At 44.5% G+C, this 24008-nt stretch overlaps 1 protein-coding gene across 3 annotated transcripts in view; it reads left to right on the top strand.

Moving 5' to 3' along the window:
- AFF4 (ALF transcription elongation factor 4) overlaps nucleotides 1–24008 on the top strand; it is a 96624-nt gene that overhangs the window by 61922 nt on the left and 10694 nt on the right. For all 3 annotated transcript variants that reach the window (XM_073651240.1, XM_073651239.1, XM_073651241.1), the window contains 12 exons: nucleotides 1126–1162; nucleotides 1316–1367; nucleotides 2740–2794; nucleotides 4298–4335; nucleotides 6680–6842; nucleotides 9595–10509; nucleotides 19085–19167; nucleotides 19859–20084; nucleotides 20412–20500; nucleotides 21154–21217; nucleotides 22335–22471; nucleotides 23911–23982. In XM_073651240.1, the coding sequence (XP_073507341.1) occupies nucleotides 1126–1162; nucleotides 1316–1367; nucleotides 2740–2794; nucleotides 4298–4335; nucleotides 6680–6842; nucleotides 9595–10509; nucleotides 19085–19167; nucleotides 19859–20084; nucleotides 20412–20500; nucleotides 21154–21217; nucleotides 22335–22471; nucleotides 23911–23982 (1931 nt within the window). The remainder of the gene's footprint in view (nucleotides 1–1125; nucleotides 1163–1315; nucleotides 1368–2739; nucleotides 2795–4297; nucleotides 4336–6679; nucleotides 6843–9594; nucleotides 10510–19084; nucleotides 19168–19858; nucleotides 20085–20411; nucleotides 20501–21153; nucleotides 21218–22334; nucleotides 22472–23910; nucleotides 23983–24008) is intronic.

Here is a 24008-nt window from a genome sequence, read left to right as displayed (position 1 = left end):
CAGTCACAGACACACCTGCGGCTGCAATGCAGGAATGAAGGTGAGCAATCACCTGGTCAGACTACCTGGCTAAGGCTGACTAGTAAAACCCGGCAGGGCCTTCATTTCTTGGAGGAGGCTACAGGAAAGCAGTGGGGCGGCCTCCTCCCTCCAACCCGGGTTTTCCAGTGGCTCTTGCCACAGGTCCTTTAAAAACCCGGCATTAAGGATTAGTGTTTTTCAATGTTGGGACCTGCTAGGAACGTAGCAGGAAATCTTGGCAGGTCTGTGTCTAGCTGAACCTACGCCTGGGAAGGCTCTGCACCCGTCAGGCTCTGTGCTTCATGGCATGGCCGTTGCCCATGGCAACCGTTGTTGTGGGCTTATGTTAATCCGGCTGCGAACCGGAGGACTTTCTGTTTAACCGTGAGTTGCTGAATAAAAGCTGTTTATGTTGGACTTGCTTGGGTCACTGCCTCAGTTACTGCACGGCGTGAACACTGCCGCCTTACACAGGCTATATTTAAATGGGTTGTCCAGGCTAGTCAAGTTATGGCCTATCCATAGGATAGGTGATGGCTTGCCGCTCTGAAGGATCCAACAGCTGGGACCCAGACAAATCAGCAGATTGGGGAATTTTTATACCAGACTGGGCACTTTTATCCCCATTAGAAAATGGCTCAGCAGGTTCGACGCCTGACCACTGCTACATTCATTTATACATTTATATTTCCTGAAGAGGTGCACACTTCTTCATAAACCTTGATGAGCTAAGCCAGAAATCTTACTCCAGTCAGGTACTAGAGTAAAATTTCTGATGTATGTAACGCCACAGCTCGTCATGAATTAGATCAGCTTTGGTGTCATGCCCCCCATCCCAACCTAGCTTCACCCATTGTGATGTAGCTGGGAGAAACTGGTGTGAATACACCAAAAGTCGCAAAATTTTGGCACAACTCAGAATTGTGCCAAAATTTAGCGACTTTTCTACGCTTTTATGACTCTTTTGGTGTAAAAGCAAAGAATTGAGGGGTTATGTGTTGAGTGATATACATATATTGGAAAGAGAATAAAGTTGCTTAAAGTAAAAAAAATAAAAATAAAAATGGAATATTCTGTATTTTTTATATATTTTATTTCTTTTAGGACTCACAGCAGTCAAACTTTTCCACCTCTGATCAGAGTATGTATATTCTACCTGTGATGGTAAAAGTAATGCTTCCCCACAGTATTATGCAGAGCTTTAATGTATACATTAACTGATTGATATTTATAGATAGAGAGATGGATATGTATATATAATGTATGCTCACAGTTATCATGTTGTATTCAACAGAAAGATACAATAATGCATCAGCAAAAGCATCTAATGGCCATCCACCAAAATCGTAAGTTGCATCATCTTTCGAAGACTTTGTGTTCTAGTGATTGGGGCGAACACCTTTCCATGTTTCCTGTTTGCATAGAGGAATACTGTGTCTGTAGAGAACATAACTGGAATAAAAGCCTACGCTATTGTGATAGCTTGTTGTCCAGTACAGGATTATATGCTGAAGTATAAATAGCATGCGGGGAGTTTTCCTAATACCACTAAGCCAGCAGCAGCCCTCTATCCTTAAAGAACATCTCATGATCCGCATTTGTATCCATGTTTTGGGTCCCTGATTTGTCCAAGAGCAGATCACACCTCTTTAACCCCTTGTCATTGTATGACTTGTATATCCATCTGTCAGAGTGTGTGGAGTATGGTCAGGAGCTAAGCATGCTTCACTTAGGCCTGGTGCTGGCTGTATTATACAGCTGGCATCTGCCTCTAACAGCAGCGATCAAATCTAGCTCCAATTATTGCTTAACCCCTCAAGTGTCGCTAGCAATCGCTGACCACAGCATTTAAGTGGCGGCGAGTTTCTTCGGCTGCTAACTTGGTATTCTTGTGATGCCTAGCCTCAGGCTGAGCTTCATAGGAACTGTGATGTGTCCTATATAGTGCAATACTGAGGTATTATATATAGAACAAGCAGTCATCTGATTGCAGGTTCAGTAGCAGAATTGTGGAGGGGAGGTTGATTTGCCTCACTTTAAAATGTTATTTTTTTCTAATTTTTCACTACATTATATGATATGAAGTCTGCCATTCAAAACTATAACCTCTGCTTCATACAGCTATGTCAATAGAAAAATAAGAAAAGTTATGACTCTTGGAAGAAGGCTAGGGGAAAAAATGAAAGAACAATCAAATTTAAAACACAATGGGTCAGATTTATTTTTACTATGTAATTCTTAGACTATGCAAACTTAATAGACCTAAAATGTGCCAAGTTTATCACAGTAGTTTTTAATGTTTGATAAACTTTGATGGATCCTTAGATTGTATAGTGTAAAATTACACTACCTATTGGCTTGGGTTTCTCCAAAATGTTATATCTGCTTGCTGTGCCCACTTTCCATTTAGCCACACCCCTTTTAGCAAGGCCACACCTACTTGTTGGATAAGGAACACAAAATGCCTGAAACACATAGTAAATATGGGATAAGTCATCAATGACTGCACAGATTGCAGCGGGATTCTTGGGCACAGAGATCTGTAAAATGCACACTAAAAATCGGGTTTATCTGTCATTTTTCTTTACGCTTTTATAAAACTGTGGGTCCTCTTAAACCCCTTATATTACACTTATATGATGATGGCTCTGTCAGCTGAAAACCTAACATGTAGCTTCTGTTTAGTTTTGTGTCCATTAATTCCTGTCTGTTTTACAGCATGCTGAAGGAGGACTTAAAGCTGAGCAGCAGTGAAGATAGTGATGGCGATCAGGTACCTTTACCAGCACCCTTTTTTATTTTTTTTTCTCTTATTCAGCAGTGCTTTACAGGGAATCTGTCAACATGTTTTGCCACCTAATCTGAGAGCAGCATAATGTAGGGACAGTCTCTGATTTACTGGGCTGATTTAGTATAGTTTTGATAAAATCACCATTTTATCAGCAGGAGATTATAATTAGAGGACTAGTAAATCTGTTATCATGTAGTGTGATATCATGAGCTTTATATAACCCTGCCACACTCACCACAGATTGGCAACTTTCTGCCTATGCACAGTATACACAGCTGTCATTAGGTAGAGTGTATGGGGTTATACAGAGATCAGCATTCAGAGAACTACTAGATCTGTAGCAGATAGAACACTAATTTTATCAAAATGACAGCAAGAAACTCTGTATGTAATACATTATTGGAATCAGGGTCTCTGCCCATACATTTTCCTGCTCTCAGATGAGGTAGCAAAAACCTGGTGACTGATTCTCTTTAGGAGTGGGTATTTTATGTCCGGGGGCATTATTCTAGCTAACACTGCATAGTATCTGTAGGAGCAGGAGGTAGAGTGCCCCATACTGGTTGCAATGTTATTCTATGAAGACACAGGTTTTGTACTTACCTGTGATGTATACGGATTAGTTTATTTTTGGGCTGATTTTATTATTTAGATTGGGTTTGGGCTTATTTACCAGACCACAAGTCAGAATTCACAGACATGATAGTTCCTCAAAGGGGTTGTCCTCTAGAAAACGTTATGCCGTATGCTGTGATTGTTTTTTAAAAAAAAACAAATTGTGTATTTCTTAACCTCCCCGGGTCCATCGCCAGCTCCATGCTGCTACCATGATCTTTGCTGTTTAGCTGCTGTGTTAAAGTCCAATTGAATGCGGAGCTGGCGCTGGATCTTGGCACGGTATGTAGTACTTCATTTTTGTTTTTTATAACTATTGCAGCAAATAACATAACATTTTCTAAAAGAGTTCAACCCCTTTAAGACTTAAACACACTATTTGCAGCCATTATCTGGTACTGAGCAGGGAACCCGAATAATACATCAGTTACCTTTATTGATTGGGTTTTTCCAAAACTATTTTTAAACCCATCAGAGAAATGGAATTTTAGGTTTTCCCAGTGGCCTTATACAGAAACCAGCTCTATTTTGTGGGTTTTGGACCTTTCCGATGACCTGATAACCCCTGTACCTGTGGTAGATGGCATCTTACGATTTATTTGGTATCAGTTGTGACATAATTACATGTACTACAGTATCTCCACCTATTGACACGTGAGCATCATCGTGCCTGATTGTTGCTCATTTCATTATATATACTTATTTCTGTATAATGAAGCAAGATTTTACCGGAAACATTCACGAGGCTGGGCGTATAGCTGCGTCGTGTGTGCCCACTCTGCTGCCCAGCAATGGGCAATGCTATTTAGACGTGCCTGATGTGATCCTAGTACTGCTGTGAGTTCACGTTGGTTCTTTATTTTATTTCAGGACTGTGATAAGACTGTACCAACCAACACACCAGGAAGGTAAGTGTGCAAAGTATTAGGAATTCATCATGGGAATGATGTCCATGGTGGTTACCCTTTATGCCTTAAGTCACAGGTCCCCAACCTGTAGCTCAAGAGCCACATGTGGCTCGTGGGCCCGTGATGTGTGGCACGCGGCTGTCTGCCAGCTTGATGCATTTGCACCAGGTCTAGCAAACAGCCATGAAGAGCAGATCTCTAGATGGTGACTTTTGTGTGTAGCCCTGCACAGAAGAAGATCTGAATGGGGGTAAGAGGGGAAACCCAGGAGCCTGGCATACTGCCTTGGGGTGATTTCAATGGAAAAGCTTTGGCTGTCATTATACTGATAATAGGGGACTCTGGGTGTCAGTGTAAGAGGGGCAGGAGCTGAATGTGGCTCACAACCTTCTCTTAGAGCTGAATGTGGCTCGTGACCCTCTCTTAGAGCTGAATGTGGCTCGTGACCCTCTCTCTTAGAGCTGAATGTGGCTCGTGACCCTCTCTCTTAGAGCTGAATGTGGCTCGTGACCCTCTCTTAGAGCTGAATGTGGCTCGTGACCCTCTCTTAGAGCTGAATGTGGCTCGTGACCCTCTCTTAGAGCTGAATGTGGCTCGTGACCCTCTCTTAGAGCTGAATGTGGCTCGTGACCCTCTCTTAGAGATGAATGTGGCTCGTGACCCTCTCTTAGAGATGAATGTGGCTCGTGACCCTCTCTTAGAGATGAATGTGGCTCGTGACCCTCTCTTAGAGATGAATGTGGCTCGTGACCCTCTCTTAGAGATGAATGTGGCTCGTGACCCTCTCTTAGAGCTGAATGTGGCTCGTGACCCTCTCTTAGAGCTGAATGTGGCTCGTGACCCTCTCTTAGAGCTGAATGTGGCTCGTGACCCTCTCTTAGAGCTGAATGTGGCTCGTGACCCTCTCTTAGAGATGAATGTGGCTCGTGACCCTCTCTTAGAGATGAATGTGGCTCGTGACCCTCTCTTAGAGATGAATGTGGCTCGTGACCCTCTCTTAGAGATGAATGTGGCTCGTGACCCTCTCTTAGAGCTGAATGTGGCTCGTGACCCTCTCTTAGAGCTGAATGTGGCTCGTGACCCTCTCTTAGAGATGAATGTGGCTCGTGACCCTCTCTTAGAGATGAATGTGGCTCGTGACCCTCTCTTAGAGCTGAATGTGGCTCGTGACCCTCTTAGAGATGAATGTGGCTCGCGACCCTTTCTTAGAGCTGAATGTGGCTCGCGACCCTTTCTTAGAGCTGAATGTGGCTCGCGACCCTCTCTTAGAGCTGAATGTGGCTCGCGACCCTTTCTTAGACTTGAATGTGGCTCGCGACCCTTTCTTAGAGTTGAATGTGGCTCGCGACCCTTTCTTAGAGTTGAATGTGGCTCGCGACCCTTTCTTAGAGTTGAATGTGGCTCGCGACCCTTTCTTAGAGTTGAATGTGGCTCGCGACCCTTTCTTAGAGTTGAATGTGGCTCGCGACCCTTTCTTAGAGTTGAATGTGGCTCGTGACCCTCTTAGAGTTGAATGTGGCTCGTGACCCTCTCTTAGAGATGAATGTGGCTCGTGACCCTCTCTTAGAGTTGAATGTGGCTCGTGACCCTCTCTCTTAGAGTTGAATGTGGCTCGCGACCCTTTCTTAGAGATGAATGTGGCTCGTGACCCTCTCTTAGAGCTGATTGTGGCTCGTGACCCTTTCTTAGAGCTGAATGTGGCTTTTAAGGTCAGAAAGGTTGGGGACCTCTGCCTTAAGGGATACTAATTGCTCTTACTTACGGTACTTTACCAACACATATTCACCTTTTTTACAGCATGTACATGTAGTCATCAGGATACGTGTGTTGAAAAAATATTACTGAAGCTGCCTACATTGAAATGAGTGAGCAGCTAGGAGAAAGGTTGACACTATGAGTAATATACACCAGATAGCCACAGGGAATTCAGATGGGGATATTTGTGTATAATTTGCCATCTTATTAACTGGATGACAAACCGGTTCTATAATGTCTCCATTTAAGTGGCTGCCAATTTCCTGTCCCCACAAGGAAGAGAAGCTCTGGATTGTAAACTGCAGCTATAGCAGATGATATACTGAGATGGCTTGGCTGCTGGCCTGTACACCTCTTTTTTTAAAATAATTTTTTGGAATGGATCCTTGTACAAAAGAGGCCATATTTCTGTTCTCCACTGTACAATGGACAGTTATGTGACATGAAATCATCTCTGGGACAGTTGTGCAGTCCTCTTAATATAAAGTAAAGAGCATTTACTTACATGTGTAATGTTATGTTACAACCAAGGAAAACATGAACATTCCTATGATTTTTTTTTTATTATTATTATTATGTCTTTTTTTAGTAACTCTGAGCCATCACAGCCCAACAGTGAAGGAGCGGAGAACTCCAGGGATGATTCAAGCAGTCACACTGGATCGGAGAGCAGCTCCGGATCAGATTCTGAAAGTGAAAGCAGCTCCAGTGATAGTGAGGCTAATGAACCCTCCCGCAGTGCCTCTCCAGAGGTAAAAAATCAAGTCGATGGTCCCGTACTGGTACACAGCGAATGATTATAGATTTAGCTCACATAAGGAAATTCTGCCCTGCATAAGTCTATAGCTTTATGGTGAAGAACAAAAACATGTTAACCTCCAGTTTATTAAATGTGCCAAGAAAACCTTTTCTAACTGAACTTGGACATGCAACTGCTCAAACAGGTCTATAGAAATCTTGTCTTTACTTTCATGTGCTGTCAGATTGTTCATCTTGTTACCTTGTCACTAAGATCAGGTGGAAATTGTGGTCACAAAAAGGGTATATGGCTATTGGCTTGCAAAGGAATCTAGTAACCGTAGTCTTCTCTGCATGACTGCACACTTCTGTGGTCAGGGACCTGTTTCTTAATTCAGTCCTTTCTATCACCGCCTGCTAAATTAGTTAACACTCTTCTCTTCACCTCCCTCCAGCTAATGACCAGGCATTTGCGGCCTATTCAGTCATACAGTGGGTACGGAAAGTATTCAGACCCCTTTTAAATTTTTCACTCTGTTTCATTTTAGAATTTACCAAATGGCTGTAAATTTATTATTTTTTTCTCATTAAAGTACGCTCTGCACCACATCTTGACTGAAAAAAAAAACAGAAATGTAGAAATTTTTGCAAATTTATTAAAAAAGAAAAACTTAAATATCACATGGTCATAAGTATTCAGACCCTTTGCTCAGACACTCATATTTAAGTCACATGCTGTCCATTTCCTTGTGATCCTCCTTGAGATGGTTCTACTCCTTCATTGGAGTCCAGCTGTGTTTAATTAAACTGATAGGACTTGATTTGGAAAGGCACACACCTGTCTATATAAGACCTCAAAGCTCATAGTGCATGTCAGACCAAATGAGAATCATGAGCTCAAAGGAACTGCCCAAGGAGCTGAGAGACAGAATTGTGGCAAGGCACCGATCTGGCCAAGGTTCCTAAGAGCACAGTGGCCTCCATAATGCTTAAATGGAAGAAGTTTGGGACCACCAGAAGTCTTCCTAGACCTGGCCGTCCAGCCAAACTGCGCAATCGTGGGAGAAAAACCTTGGTGAGAGCGGTAAAGAAGCACCCCAAGATCACTGTGGCTGAGCTCCAGAGATGCAGTAGGGAGATGGGAGAAAGTTCCACAAAAGTCAACTGTCAATGCAGCCCTCCACCAGTCGGGCCTTTGTGGCAGAGTGTCCTGACGGAAGCCTCTCCTCAGTAGAAAACATATGAAAGCCTGCAGAGTTTGCTCAAAAACACATGAAGGACTCCCAGACTATAAGAAATCAGATTCTTTGGTCTGATGAGACGAAGATAGAACTTTTTGGTGATAATTCTAAGCGGTATGTGTGGAGAAAACCAGGCATTGCCCATAACCTGCCCAATACAATCCCAACAGTGAAACATGGTGGCAGCATCATGCTATGGGGGTGTTTTTCAGCTACAGGGACAGGACGACTGGTTGCAATTGAAGGAAACATGAATGCGGCCAAGTACAGAGATATCCTGGATGAAAACCTCTTCCAGAGTGCTCTGGACCTCAGACTTGGCCGAAGGTTCACCTTCCAACAAGACAATGACCCTAAGCACACAGCTAAAATAACAAAGGAGTGGCTTCAGAACAACTGTGACCATTCTTGACTGGCCCAGCCAGAGCCCTGACCTAAACCCAATTGAGCATCTCTGGAGAGACCTGAAAATGGCTGTCCACCAACATTCACCATCCAACCTGACGGAACTGGAGAGGATCTGCAAGTAAGAATGGCAGAGGATCCCCAAATCCAGGTGTGAAAAACTTGTTGCATCATTCCCAAGAAGACTTGTTGCTGTACTAGCTCAAAAGGGTGCATCTACTCAATACTGAGCAAAGAGTCTGAATACTTATGACCATGTGATATTTCAGTTTTTTCTTTTTTTAAAAAATTTGAAAAAAAAAACAAACAGAAATGTAGAAATGTTTGCAGTCAAGATGGGGTGCAGAGTGTACTTTGAGAAAAAAAATGAACTTTTTAGAATTTACCAAATGGCTGCAATGAAACAAAGAGTGAAAAATGTAAAGGGGTCTGAATACTTTCCGTACCCACTGTAAATGTAATATCGCTGTTCAGTTTATTAGCTGATCTTGGAAGGCACAATACCAATTGAGCAAAAAGTCCAACCTTGCAGTTAACAGGATGCTTTCATGACCCAGGGTCAGGTGCTCAGGTCTATCTTGAGGGTACATCTACTTGGGCTGAATATGCGGAAAAGTTTCTGCCACAGATTTAAGTGCAGAAAATCTGTTGTGTGTTTTGTGGAATCTCATCCACACAATCCAGAGAAATGTCTGCTGCGGATTGACATCTGCAGCAAGTCCTGCAGATTTCACCCTTTCTAATGAGAAGAGTAAAGTGTGCAGTAAGTGTTCTGATATCTGTGTGGGCGAACCCTTAAACGTCTTAATCTGTCAAGTGATATAACAATTTGGGAACCACTGGATTACTGATGGACAGGAGGTCTTTATATGTTTCTCATCTCTGCAACACTTTTTGCCTGTAATGTGTTCATTTAGGCTCCTTTATTTGCATTTCTGGGCAACTCTTTGAATGCATTTAGTACTTAATAGTGATTTATATAAACTGACTGACCCAAAAGTCTTTGCTTTATTTCTGTTTTCTGTTTGTTTTTATTTTGGACATTTCCTTTTGCATGTTTGTGCTGGACTCTGCCACTTTAAGGAGTCTTTTGCTGATCACATATTTCTTTCCTTTTAAGCCCGAGCCTCCACCATCAAATAAATGGCAATTGGACAATTGGCTTAATAAAGTTAATCCGCATAAAGTCTCTCCTGCGTCTTCAGTAGAAAGTAATATTCCATCCTCACAAGGTTATAAAAAGGATGTTCAAGAGCAGGTACCCGGAGCAAATTATACAGAAACAAGTGGGCCCAAGGAGTCTAATAACTCTACCCCAGTGAGAGACTCCAAGACAGCCCAAAAAGGGTCAGAGGGCAGTCGGGGGAGGCAAAAGTCACCAGCTCAAAGTGAAAGTACATCTCAGAGAAGAAATGTTGGTAAAAAACAACCAAAAAAACTTGAAAAGACAACTGTCGAGGCTCCGCGGCGAGAACTCAAAATTGAAAGTGTAACAACAGCAGAAACAACCACCAATCTGCCTGCTAACCGCCATAAAGCAGCCACAAAAGGGTCCAGAAAGCCCAGTATCAAAAAAGAACCCAAGTCATCGCCACGGCCTGCAGCAGAAAGAAGAAAGTACAACAAGAGCTCTAGTAAACCCACTCAAAAATCCAAGGAGTTTATTGACACTGATACCTCATCTTCTGATTCTGATGAAAATGAAAGCCTTCCGCCTTCATCCCAAACCCCCAAATATTCTGAGAGCAATAGGACTCCTCCGGCTAAACCCTCCGTTGAGGAGGAAGATACTGTTTTTCGGCAACGATTGTTCTCTCCTATGGAAGAGAAAGAGCTTCTTTCCCCTTTAAGTGAACCCGAGGACAGATACCCGCTTATTGTTAAAATTGACTTAAGCCTGTTATCACGGATACCAGGGAGGCCTTTTAAAGAGACTGAACCACCAAAGGTGGAAAAGACTGCAACAGAGAAACATCCAAAAGAAACTCAAAAACAGACAGAAAAACCTTCCAGCAAGGGAAAGCGGAAACACAAGGTTAGTCCTGAGACCATTGTACATTACTGCACATTTTGCTGTATTTCTTTCATTCTCTGACATCACTTTTGTGCTACGATGATGAATTTCAATGTTTGTTGCTCTGGGTTGGGGTCATAGGGTAGGGTTTTAGTTTCCAAAATGGGGTCAGTTGTGGGGGAGTTTCTGCTGTTTAGGCACCTTAGCGGACCTGCAAATGTGACATGGTGCCCGCAATCTATTTCAGACAATTTGTGTTCCAAAATTCAAATATTGCTCCTTCCGTTCTGAGTCCTGCCATTTGTCCAAACAGAACTTTTTGACTACATGTTGGGTATCGCTGCGCTCGAAAGAAAGTGGGTAACAAACTGTGGGGTCCACTTTTTGGCGTTGCCTTTTGCAAAAGTGAAAAAATTGGGGCTAAAGCAACATTTTTGGGGCGTTTCCAATATATAGGCCCCTCAAGGGCCATTGAAATCTGAATAGGTCCCTAAAGAAACATGTTTTGTACGTTTGTAATAATGGTAAATGTTTGTTGAAATGTTTTGCGTTTATTTTAAAAAATATCAGAAATTTGCCAATTTTTTAAAAAAATAAATAAAAAAAATTTGCGTTTTCAAACTTTGACTATCCCTTTAATACAGATAGTCAAACCACACTAAACATTAGTAAATAGCATTTCCCTCATGTCTGCCTTACAGCAGCTCTATGTGTAAAATGTTTTGTTGGCATTTTATAAAGTTTAAAAATGTAACAGTAATTTTTCATTTTTTCAAGGAAATGTACAAAAGTTATTTTTATAGGGACCTGTTCAGTTTTGAAGTGACTTTGAGGAACCCATATATTGGAAACCACCCAAAAGTGATGCCATTTTAAAAACTGCACCCCTCAACGTACTAAAAATTGCTTTCAGGTAGTTCATTAACCCTTCAGGTGCTTTTCAGAAATTAATACAAAGTGGCATGACAGGAATGAAAAAGTTTATTTTTACCACCTAAATTATAGGCGGCAGACTAGGCCGTTATTTGGCCATAAACTGCCATGGCAAGCATCAGGACTACACATTCAGGATTTCAGGGTGCCGATGGGGTTAAAGAGGGAGCCCCCACACTCTGTTAACGATTTAGATTCTGTAGTCACTATTGACAGCAGCATCTAAATGGTTAAATGGCCATGGTCGCCAACACTAATCATGGCTGATGCAGCAGGGTGTCAGCTATAGTGTATAACTGACCGCTACAGGATTGTCAACCTTGGGGAATGCTATTATCTTATATCTTAGGTTAGTAAAAAGACGTATTGGTGGTCATTAGGAGTTAAGGATATAAAGATTCAAAGTTTGAAAATTGGGATTTTTTTAAATTCTTTCAAACTTTTCACCAAAATTGCAATATTTTCACAAATAAGCGCCAGTCATATTGAACAAATGTTACCACTATCATGAAGTACAGTAGGTCACAAAAAAAACAAATCTCAGAATCAGGGGGATCCGTTGAAGCGTTCCAGAGTTATTACCTCATAAAGTGACACTGGTCAGAATTGTAAAATTTGACCTGTTCATTAAGGTCAAAATTAGCTCTGTCACTAAGGGGTTAAAAGACTTGCAGAGTTAAGTGTAAGAGAGGAATGGTCTTTACTACCTAAATCTAAGTTTTTCCAATTACCATGTATGGACCGTGATGCATGAACTAACCGCGGGTCTCTTGATCTGAACTCTATTGTCAAGGGGCTTATATGAGGCTGTCAAGTTCAGGTCAGGAGACCTGCTGCCAGCCTATACAGTCCAAAGACTGTGACATAAACTGAACTTAAAAATCTATGTGAAAGACAAGATGAAGTTTTGGCTTCCCTATCTGTGTATATTGGCCTCTGCTTTTGAGGAACAGACCCTTGTCGCTGATGATTTACTCGGTGTTGCCTACAGTTCTCCCTATTGTCACCTTCTGGGTCACAGCTGAAACCTGTGTTGGCCTAGACATCTTGACCACCGTTCGTTCAGGATTTGGCATGCTGCCTAGAGAATTCTGCAGCAGCCATAAACTGCAGCTTTCTCGTGCCTGTGTTTCTTTATCGCTTCATTGGGGGACACAGGACCATAGGGTGTATGCTGTTGTCGCTAGGAGGTTGACACTAGGCAAAAAAAGAAAATAGCTCCTCCTCCGCAGTATACACCCGCCTACAGGCACCAAGCTCACCAGTTTAAGCTTAGTGTCTGTAGGAGGTAGACCTGGATCCTAACTGATCCAACCCTGTTGTGTTTTATTAATCCTTGTTCTTTATTTTTCAGATACAGCTCTTCAGGGTTAACAGGGAACACTGCGTCCCTGTTATCTCCATTCTCAAGCGACCGAGAGAGCAGTGTGGCATTCCCCACATCGCCCACTCTCGGACCCGCTGGGCCGGACCTATCCCCTGTCACCACCAGGGGGTCTCAGGGTGATTCCCGGTGGCCAGTCCTTGCCTATTCCCCACCCCAGCCCCCTCCTCGGAGCGGCCTGGGAGGGAGACAATGGTCACTGCGGTGACCTTCCCCCAGATTCTGGGGTCGACACAGTCTCCTGCACTGTCCAGCACCGGTCAGTGCGGGAAGGAAGGAGAGGAAGAAGAGGTATCAGGACCTCAAGCAAAGGTACAATCCCTCCCACTCCTGCTGCCTTACAGCTGCAGCCCCCCAGGCCCAGAACACTGGATATGGACAACAACAGCTTACTTACAGCAGTGCTTCCCTGGCCACGCCCCCTCTCATCACATCTCCATGGCGTACCCTGCGATATGGCGTTCCCCTCAGCCCCACCCCCCTCTTTTTTTGCGCGGCAAATCTGCCCGCGCTTCCTCAATCGGGGGGGGGTGTCTCGGGTGGGTGTTCGTTTTACCAGCGGGTATACGCCCCATCCTCAATTGATTGGCCGAGGAGCATTGTGATGCGTCCGGCACGCCCACATTTCTCCCGGGGACCTATCAGCGGCTGGTTTTCTAAGCCTGCCCCCATTGTTTCCACCTATCAGAGCCTCGGCTCCCCCAAGTCACTCAGGACAGCAGGCTCTGCTCCTGCCCCGCCCCTTTACGCTGTTCTCTGTTTCTGGCTCTGCCTTCCAGCTTCAGCACCGCACCTCCTACAGCGGCTCCCTTCAGCTTAGCTCCGGAGTTTCCAACGGGGTATACTAGACTGTGGATATTCCTGGAGTGGGTAGGGTCTGCCCTGGCACCGACACACACCTTTCCTGCCCACAGGCTCCCTCCTCTACAGTATTTCTGGTTAGGCACATATGCCCAAACCCAGCGAGTTTTCTGTCTGTCCCGCTCACACAGTCACATACTACGCCTTTGCTCTTTGCAGTGGCCCGCGGGTCTGACAACTGCTTTCTGCTCGACCTGCAAGCCTCCCACCATGCTGGCTCCCCAAGATCCCCCGACCGCCCTGGAAGAAGTAACTCTCCCTCTTCCGGAGTGGGCTGTTGCTATGTCCCAGTCTGTCTCTGACCTCACCAACGTATCTCAATCTCTGGTTCAGGTCCTAGAACGCTTGCCTATACTATCCATGGCCACCAGTGCTCCGAACGTTCCCACGGATGATTCGCGGGCACCCCTGCCCCTTCCTCCCAAGGGCAGACTGAGAGCACGTTCTCAGAAACGGACTCGCACAAGTTCGTCTTCCAGCTCTCCAGACTCCAAAATGCTCCCTGTATCTCACACCTCTTCCCCAGAGGTCGCCCTGGGATCTGACTCGGCATCAGATTCTGACTCTGGATCCGACACGGACCAATATTCTAAAATCCAGGACATGGTTGACAGCCTTATATCGGCCGTCAATCAGACCCTGCATGTTAAAGAGGACGAGAGCCCTTCTCAGGACTACTCCGTTTCCTTCAAGAGAATTAAGCGCCCAGCTCGCACCTTTTCTAATCATACAGAATTTGACGGTGTCTTTCAGAAACAGTGGGAGCATCCAGAAAAGCGCTTCACCGGAAAGAAACAGACATGTTATACCCGTTTAATCACGATCTTGTCAGTAAATGGATGGAGTCCCCATCGGTGGATCCTCCTGTCTCTCGGCCAAGACTGTGCTGTCTCTTCCAGGACAGTTCCTCCCTCAAGGACACTGCGGATAGACAGGTTGAGGCCTTGGCTAAGTCAGCCTTTGAGGCTGCTGGCACCTCCCTGTGTCCTTCCTTCGCCTCAACTTGGGTATCAAAGGCAGTCTCCGCATGGGCCAAACAGCTTAGGCGAGAGAGACGTAAGCCTACCTTTAGGCCCACTCCCAACTGGCGCCCAAAGGGTCGCTCTTCTAAGCCCTCTGGATCCCGATCACGATCCAACAGATTTTCCTCAGCATGACGGGTCACTCCCACCTGGGACTTCTCCCAGGGTGGGCGGCCGTCTACTTCTGTTCCGATACTCTTGGGTCTCGGCAATAGAAGACGCCTGGGTCAAGGAGATTGTGACCTCCGGCTACAAGATCGAATTCAACGCCATGCCAGGAACACGATTTCTCAGGTCCCGACCCCCTCATCCATCTCTGCTTCCCGGTTTCCTTCAGGCCATCGCCTCCCTTCTGCGCTTAGGAGTCATAGTTCCAGTCCCCCTTCAGGAAAGGTTTTCCAGTTTTTACTCCAATCTTTTCGTTGTTCCAAAGAAGGACGGCTCACTACCTCCGATCCTGCACCTCAAACAACTAAACCGACAGTTACGCGTCCGGCACTTCAGAATGGAGTCCCTCAGGTCTGTAATCGCCTCAATGGAAGTCGAGGAATATCTATGTTCAGTGGAAATTCAGGATGCGTATCTTCACATCCCAATCTGCACACCACATCAGAAGTTCTTTCGATTTGCCTTCCAGAACGCACACTATCAGTTAACTTCTCTCCCCTTCGGGCTTGCCTCCGCCCCGAGGGTTTTCATGAAGGTAATGGCGACTGTCATGGCCATTCTAAGAGCCAGGGGGATTGCAATTATCCCCTACCTCGACGACCTATTGATCAAGGATCCCATGTTCAGGAACTGTCTCCACAGTCTCCAGATCACCTTGAACACGCTCTCTCGGTTAGGCTGGCTGATCAATACAAACAAATCCTCCCTGGTCCCATCTCAGTGCTTAACCTTTCTAGGGATGCAGTTCGACACGACCCATGCCCGGGTCCTTCTCCCGAGGGAAAAGATAAACCCTCTCCGTCGGGGAATCCACCACCTTTCCAACCCAAGTCCACACTCTCTTCGCCTATGCATGAGTGTCTTGGGAAAAATGGTGGCAGCTATGGAAGCAGTGCCTTTTGCCCAGTTCCATACCCGGCCTCTTCAACTGGCCCTTCTGTCGGCATGGGACAAGAACCCGTCGTCTCTAGATCGACGCATCAGGTTACCTCTTCATGTGAGAAGGTCATTAACATGGTGGACTCGCCCTTCTTCCTTCAGACCCGGGAGGTCATTCCTACCGCTTATCTGGCAGGTGGTCACGACCGATGCCAGCCTCATCGGTTGGGGGGCAGTCTTCCTTCACCACACGGTGCAGGGCCGGTGGAGTCCCCACAAAGTCTCCCTACCGATCAACATCTTGGAGATAAGGGCAATTTACCTGGCGTTGCGTCACTGGCAGGATATTCTTGCAGGGTTCCCGGTCTGCATACAATCGGACAACGCCATGGCTGTGGCGTACATAAACCGTCAGGGAGGAACGCGCAGCAAGTCCGTCTTGAAAGAGGTGGCAAGAGTGCTAGTTTGGGCCGAGAACACCGTTCCGACAATCTCAGCAGTGTACATTCCGGGGGTCGACAATTGGGCGTCCGACTTCCTCAGTCGACATGGCCTTGCCTCAGGAGAATGGTCTCTCCATCCCGAGGTGTTCCATCAGATTTGCTTACGATGGGGCACGCCGGACGTCGACCTCATGGCGTCTCGGTTAAACCACAAGGTTCCATCCTTTGTAGCCCGGTCCCGCGATCCTCTTGCGATCGCTCAAGACGCGCTAGTCATATCATGGTCTCGGTTCCAGCTGCCATATCTTTTTGCCCCCCTCTACCATTGATCCCTCGAGTCGTCAAAAAGATCAAGACACAAGGAGTACCGGTAATTCTAGTAGCCCCGGATTGGCCCAGACGAGTCTGGTACGCAGATCTAGTAAACCTGCTCGTTGACTCCCCCTGGAGACTACCAGACCGTCCGGACCTTCTCTCTCAGGGGCCTATTCTTCATCAGAGTTCTCGTTCTCTGAACTTAAAGAGGCCGCAGTCTTGAGGAAGGAGGGTTTTGCAGACAACGTCATCCAGACCCTAATTAGTGCCGGAAAACCCGCAACCTCACGCATATACCACAGAACCTGGAGAGCCTTTTTTCGTCACTACAAGAAAGATCTACTAGCTCCCATTTTCTTTACCGGTCATTTTGGCCTTTCTTCAGTCTGGTCTGGAAGCGGGACTCTAAGCACTCTCAAAGGCCAAGCCTTGTCCATTCTGTTCCAATTTAACTTGGCTTCCCGTCCTCAGGTCAAGACGTTTATACAAGGGGTGGCTCACCTGGCGCCGCCTTATCGCCCCCCGGTGGATCAATGGGACCTTAATATGGTCCTAAGAGTCCTCCAACAGCCCCCGTTTGAACCCATTCAGGACCTCTCAGCCTCTCTTCTCTCCTGGAAGGTGGCTTTTCTGGTGGCCGTTACCTCTATTAGGAGGGTTGCAGAGCTCACAGCCCTCTCATGTTGGTCACCCTTTCTGGTCTTCCATCAAGACAAGGTAGTGCTCAGGCCGGTGCCTTCCTTTTTGCTGAAAGTAGTCTCCTCTTTCCACAGCTATGAGGACATTGTTTTGCCTTCCTTCTGTCTGGCCCCAGTGCACCCACGGGAGAAATCCCTACACAAACTGGATCTGGTCAGAGCCTTACGTGTGTACCTTTCTAGAACGGCCTCCCTCCTGCATTCGGACTCCCTGTTTGTCATCCCTGAAGGGCGTCGCAGGGGCCTTCCTGCTTCCAAGTCAACCGTCGCCCGTTGGATGCGTTCGACCATTTTGGAGGCATATCGCATCTCTGACAAACCTCCCCCTCCGGGGGTAAGGGCTTACTCCACCCGGGCGGTGGGGGCCTCTTGGGCTGTTCGCCATCAGGCTTCAGCTTCTCAGATCTGTAAGGCCACAACCTGGTCTTCACTCCTCAAGGTTTTACAAAGTCCATACTTATTCCTCGGCTGATGCCAGTCTTGGACAGAAGGTTCTGCAGGCGGCGGTTGCCAGCAGTCAGACCTAATCTGTGGCTATCTTTTGTTCTCCCACCATAGGGACTACTTTTGGATGTCCCATGGTCCTGTGTCCCCCAATGAAGCGATAAAGAAAGAGATTTTTGGTACTCACCGTAAAATCTTTCTTGGAGCCTTCATTGGGGGACACAGCACCCTCCCTGATTTTGGGCATATGTCCAGTTGGCCCTGTTGGGCATCTAATTTAGTTTTCACGGTTGTGCCCCATTGGGTATTGCATAGTTGGTCATTTATGTTCCTCCTACTGCTTTAGCCACTAACTGGTGAGCTTGGTGCCTGTAGGCGGGTGTATAGTGCTAAGGAGGAGCTATTTTCTTTTTTGCCTAGTGTCAACCTCCTAGCGACAATAGCATACACCCTATGGTCCTGTGTCCCCCAATGAAGGCTCCAAGAAAGATTTTACGGTGAGTACCAAAAATCTCTCTTTAGTGGTCAAGTTGTCGAGTCCAACACAAGCATCTGCTGCAGCCTACCAGAAGACAGTGGACATTTCTGAAATGGCGGCATCCAGAGTATTTATACTTGGTGCTTGTAGAGCTGTAGATCACCATGTGACTGGCCAAAGGCTGAGTCTCACTTTAAATGAGTTCTACACAATTTCTCCTTTTGAAATGATGTACTTGAGTCGTGAGCCAAGGGACGTGTTTACCGTCAGGTGACAGGTGATATTTTCTTGAAAGTAAATATAACAAAATTGCCAAAATGTATTGCTCTGATTTATTAATATATTTACTGTATATTAATTTCACACAGTAAAATGTAAAAAACAAAACCCATTAGAAATGGTTTTCAAATGCTGACCCTGTGGAATATAATTGTAAAGGTTACTCTTCATGTGCTGGAATGAGGAATGGAATAAGGGCCAAGTGAAATGTGGCTATAACTTTTCAGGACGAGCTTTTTTGGTTACAGTTGCATGGGCTGACACGCAGCATAGCACCCCTGTCCAACAGTGGTATAGGGCCACTAGCACTTTAATAGATCGCCAAGAGCGCCCAACCTTATATCCGTAATTATGAGATCTGGCACAATCTAATATATAGTACAGAGCTGCTTTTAGGTTACCTGCTGGGTCCTTTTACATGTATAGCATATTGTTCCCTGTATAATTTTATAGGAACATAAAAGGTTAGTTTCAAGTCAGTTTGTCTGTGCATAGTCCCCAGGTCACATGGTGGTAAATGGAGAAGGATGTTGCTGCTTCCATAGTATCCCCAGCGGAAGCATAACATTTACTTTACTGCAGCTGGCAGATCTGGAAAAGACATGGCCAAATTGTCAATTTAAATTTTTCGATCAAGAAATCCAAACTATTTTAACTGTATTTTAGATAATTTCTGTGCATATTTCTTTCAGAATGATGAAGAGGTCAGGAATAATGAAAGCAAGAAACAGAAACTGGAGGAGAAGTCATCAAGCCACAAGACGTCCAGCAGAGAGTGAGTTAATCACCAGTCTGTCAGTGGTGGTACATAGGGGGAAAGGTTCTGATTGTCCCAGCAAGTGATTCTTATTAAATGAAACAAGTTTGAACTTTAAAGTATCACTTATATTTAGTACATGTAAGGCCATATTCACATTTAAAGCCTGCACGTGGCATACACGCCAGTAGAATGTTTGTGCTTCTACACCAAATGTATTCATAAAGCTCCGTTTACTAGTCTGAGGCCAAAAAGTGTATTTTCATTGGGTCTGTATACATCAATATGCCTTTTTACCCTATAGAATGGTGCAATAGACAACATTATTTTATTTGAAGGTAAAGCCAAGTATGTAATAGAAGTTTATGGGCCATGTATACCATTTTTTATGTCTTTAAGTGTGATGTAAATAGAGCCTTAGGGGACCTCTATTGCCTGCAGGGATGTAGGATGAACACTTGTAAGATATTTCTATTATCTATCATTGCTTGTGAACAGACATTTAGGTGTTCATTATTGAAATGAATGGCCTACAGTTGTCAAACTACTATCAAAATTGATATTTGATATTCTATCAAAACATTTTTGCCCAAAAATAATCAATCATGAAATATTTTCAGGATTGTAGTGTGTAAATCCATTCCTGTTCAGCAACTCTTTGTAGCATCATGAAGATTAGTTTTAGTTATTGTATATACTATCATTTCAGTTCAACCAAACCAAATCCAGTAAAAGAAAAAGATGCGCTTCCCTCTCCTGCTCCACCCGCTCTCCAAAAAGATTCAAAGAGTGAGCGGAAGAGAACCGTCAGCTCATCGTCATCCCTGAAGTCAGGCAGTAGTGGCAGCACTAAAGATGGCAGCAGCAAAAGTAATTCTTCTGCCAAACAAAGAAAGACTGAAGGGAAGTCCTCCAACACTACAAAGGAACCCAAGGTAAAGGAGTCAACGTCATCTTGGGCAATTTGTGTTCTGAGCATTATTATCATATTAGAGTGGTTGTTCATGACTTACATATTGGGGACCTATACTTGGGATAGGCCATCAATATTAGATTGATGGGGTGCCAACACTTTGCACCATCCGCTTACGTCTGTTCAGATAGAAGCTGTAGGGAGGCGGAACAGCACAGTGCCTTACACGGCTTAGTGGTAGCTCTCATTCACTGCCAATCATCTCCTATTCATTTGAAATAGGAGCCAATGTGTAGTACCTTGTAGTGGAGATCTGCTCTAATACTAATGGAGAAATTTTACTTTCTAGGAGAAAGCCTCAAGTAATTCTGCTACGGTTGCCTTTATACCACCAATTGATAACAAATCCCGAAGAGCAAAGCTGACTTTTGAAGACAGGTAATGGAAATGTTTTGTGGTTTTTGCTAGTTTTTAAATTAAATGTTGGAAGTGGAAATCGTGATGTGGAATACTGATACATGAAACTACTTTCACTAAGCATCAATGTTACTATGTAGTGTTAAGGCCCCCATTCACATTACACAATGTATAGGGGCCTCCCAACAGTTTGTTGGGGGGTTAAGGATTCGGCATGTCTTGGTTACAGACTGCTGCTCTTTTTCTGTTATTGACAATAACGTCTATATGAAAGTCTCTCTCATAGAGACCACCGGAGCATTCGGAGAGTTAGAGCTCCTGAGTATGGAGGAGAGATGTTTCAGCCAGATTACTAAATTACAGATTCTTACTAGTTTCATTGAAAGAAAAAAAAATATCATTGTTTTTTTTATTACAGATGAGTTGTCTTGTTAAAATGATCATTGGTTAATAGTTACCAGAGTGTTTTTTTTTTTTTTTTTTTGTTACATGAGCATCTAAAATGAGTATCTACTGTAATATAGTAATAAAAGCAGTATTGCATTTTAAAAGGGTGATCTCATTGTGAAATGTTACGACATCTCACAAGGCTATGCCAGAACATAGCCTTGTGACCTCTCATGATTTGGACTATTTTATATATTTTATCCCATGGTTTTGTCTTCTCCTCCCAGGAATCATTCGGCTGACCATTATTTACAAGAAGCAAAGAAGCTCAAGCACAATGCGGATGCTTTGGTAAAATATTGGTGTAGTGATGATACAATCTTCATATGTAAACTGTACATAAGTGCAGAAATGCCAACCTTCTACAGATCTGCTGAGTAGGAAGAGGGAGCAGCCAAGATAGGAGAAAGGTGTAGTGCCCTATGAGTGTAGGCAACTGTAAAACAGTACCCCTTATGTATTTAATGGCCAAAAAGCTTTAAACGGGTTATCCAGAACTTTAGGGTTTAGCTATTGAGCTGAGCACTTACTGGCAGGTAGTTACTAACGTGCCTGTTCTGCCCAGTGACAATGTGTTCCCGCTCAGGTGGGGATTCTCCGGCTTCATTTGACCTCACCTCAGTAGAACAGCTATTTACTTCTGGTCTGCTCTGTCACTGGGACGTCACTGACACCATGCTGATTGACAGTCGGCTACCCACTGGTCGGCCATGTTCACACGTTCAGTATTTGTAAGAATTAACCAGGAGTGGAACAATCAGAGGAAAAGTATTATAGAAAAATGTCACCACTTCTGTATTTATCACCCACTCCAGTATTTGGTCAGTATTTTACATCAGTATTTGTAAGCCAAAATCAGAAGTCTGTGAACGAGGTCTTAGAGAGTGGGGAGCTGGCTGTCAATAAATATGCCATTGGCAGTGACGCTCCGACAACAGAAGAGATGAAGCTGCTCAGTCAGAAGCAGGAGAATCACGGGCAGTAGCGGACTTTGACCACTCTGCGCTAGAAGAGATCGTCACAAGGCAAAACGAGCTAGCAGTTATCCAGTACCAGCTGGTAAGTTCTAGCCCAATATCTAAAAAACCTCAGTCCAAAATAACACCTTTACATTAAACCCCTTTAAGATGCCCTTTGGTTGTGAACATCCTTCTGATTCATACAAGGCGTTTTCTATCTTCATGTGCACACTCGGCACTATTTTATAATGTACAATGCTTCTGTAGAGCTGTGTGTGGATCATAAGTTACTATAAGGTATGGATGCGCATAAGCTGCACGCCTTTTGCAGATTTTCATCTGTGTACTTTAATGACTTATTCTCATATAGAAAGTGTATCCATAATTTCCCTGTTATGTAACATGGGAGCAATTGCTTCTTGCCTTTAACTGAGGTTCTCTTTCTGTAGTCTGACAGATTTGAGAAGGCTGTGTACTATCTTGATGCTGTTGTTTCCTTCATCGAGTGTGGGAATGCATTGGAGAAAAGCGTGCAAGAGTCAAAATCTCCCTTTCCTATGTACTCTGAGACTGTGGAGCTAATTAAGTAAGTGTTGGGCTTTGTTAATTCACTTTCTGGTCATGATTTCTGTACTTTTTATACCTGCATTGATGGCAATTATTGTTGACTGCAAAAAATATGAAAAAATTGAGACTAAAGTATTATCGCCTTATACAGTGATCACATTTGCCATGTGCTGTTAGATCCTTTTTTGCCCAGTGGTTATCCAACTATTTAAAATGAATGACTTTGGATAAGCCATAAGTATTGATTAGTTGGGGTCCACCTCTCAACACCTCAGCTGATTAAATATTTGAAGGTCCCTTCATAAAAGTTGTTGTATACTACAACTTAATCTCATAGACCACCTTAAACAGGCTGTACACATTTCATAAATCTTGTGCACAAAAATTGCAGCAGATGGGATTAAAGGGAATCTGTCACCCCTGGGAGATATCAGACCTCTACTATGGGCATGCAGGTGATAGAAAAGCAAATCTATACATACCTGTATGGCCCATAGCAGAGGTCTGATTGCAGAGAAATGAGGTTCTATCAACTGTTTTGCACAGACTTGGCGTCCCCTGGACTCCAAGATGCGAAGAAATCCCCGCCGATCTGTTTATTAATCCCCGAAATCTCCGCCTATATGCTTATTTACCATATCCCCCCCCCTCCCCTGCAGGTCACAGGGCCCTGTGACGTGCACTGGTCTCCCTCATTTCCCGAGCATGTGCAAAGCGCCGCTCACATAGAGCACACTTTGTTCCCTCCCGGCCCAGTTTTTCTGTGCACTGCGCCTCAGGGTTCTATTGCGTGGGCACCTCAGTAACGAGTCAGTAACTCCCCAACGCCTGCGTAATAGAACCCTGCGGCGCAGTGCACAGACAAACTGGGCTGGGAGGGAACAAAGTGTGCTCTATGTGAGCGGCGCTTTGCACATGCTCGGGAAATGAGGGAGACCAGTGCACGTCACAGGGCCCTGTGACGTGCAGGGGAGGGGGGGGGGATATGGTAAATAAGCACAGGCCGGGAATAAGTCTGTGCAAAACAGAGGTGATAAAAACACATTTCTCTGCAATCAAACCTCTACTATGGCCATACAGGTAAGTTTAGATTTACTTTTCTATACCCTGTATGCCCATAGTAGAGGTCTGCTATCTCCCAGGGGTGACAGATTCCCTTTAATTTTGATTTGAACATGTCCGATCAGGTTTACCTATGGTTACATTAGCCAATAGATGATGAAGTCATCGGAGAGGTGTTGGCCAAATCATGGAGATTTCTGATGTATAGCCAGCATTTCCTCTGCCAGTTTTGATCTTTTCTGTAGATTATTCAGATTTATGTGGTCACTATATATTCTTTAGAAGAGTTAGTGAACCGATATCCGTTATAAAATATGAATAATTGGATATGATGTTCCCATAACTTAGAGATCTATATCTAAACCACTTGCTGACAGACCTGCTATTGCTCCTTAGGTATACCATGAAGCTGAAAAGTTCTTCTGCACCAGATGCTACAGCAGCTGATAAAAGACTGGGTGTTCTTTGGTAGGTACAGAAAACATTTTGGAGAT

The sequence above is a fragment of the Phyllobates terribilis genome, unplaced genomic scaffold (genome assembly GCF_046119375.1).
Source record: "Phyllobates terribilis strain yellow unplaced genomic scaffold, ASM4611937v1 Scaffold_11__3_contigs__length_659146591, whole genome shotgun sequence".
Lineage (NCBI taxonomy): Eukaryota > Metazoa > Chordata > Amphibia > Anura > Dendrobatidae > Phyllobates > Phyllobates terribilis.
The sequence above is the reverse complement of the archived record's forward strand: the minus strand, read 5'-3'. Positions and strand labels throughout refer to the sequence as shown.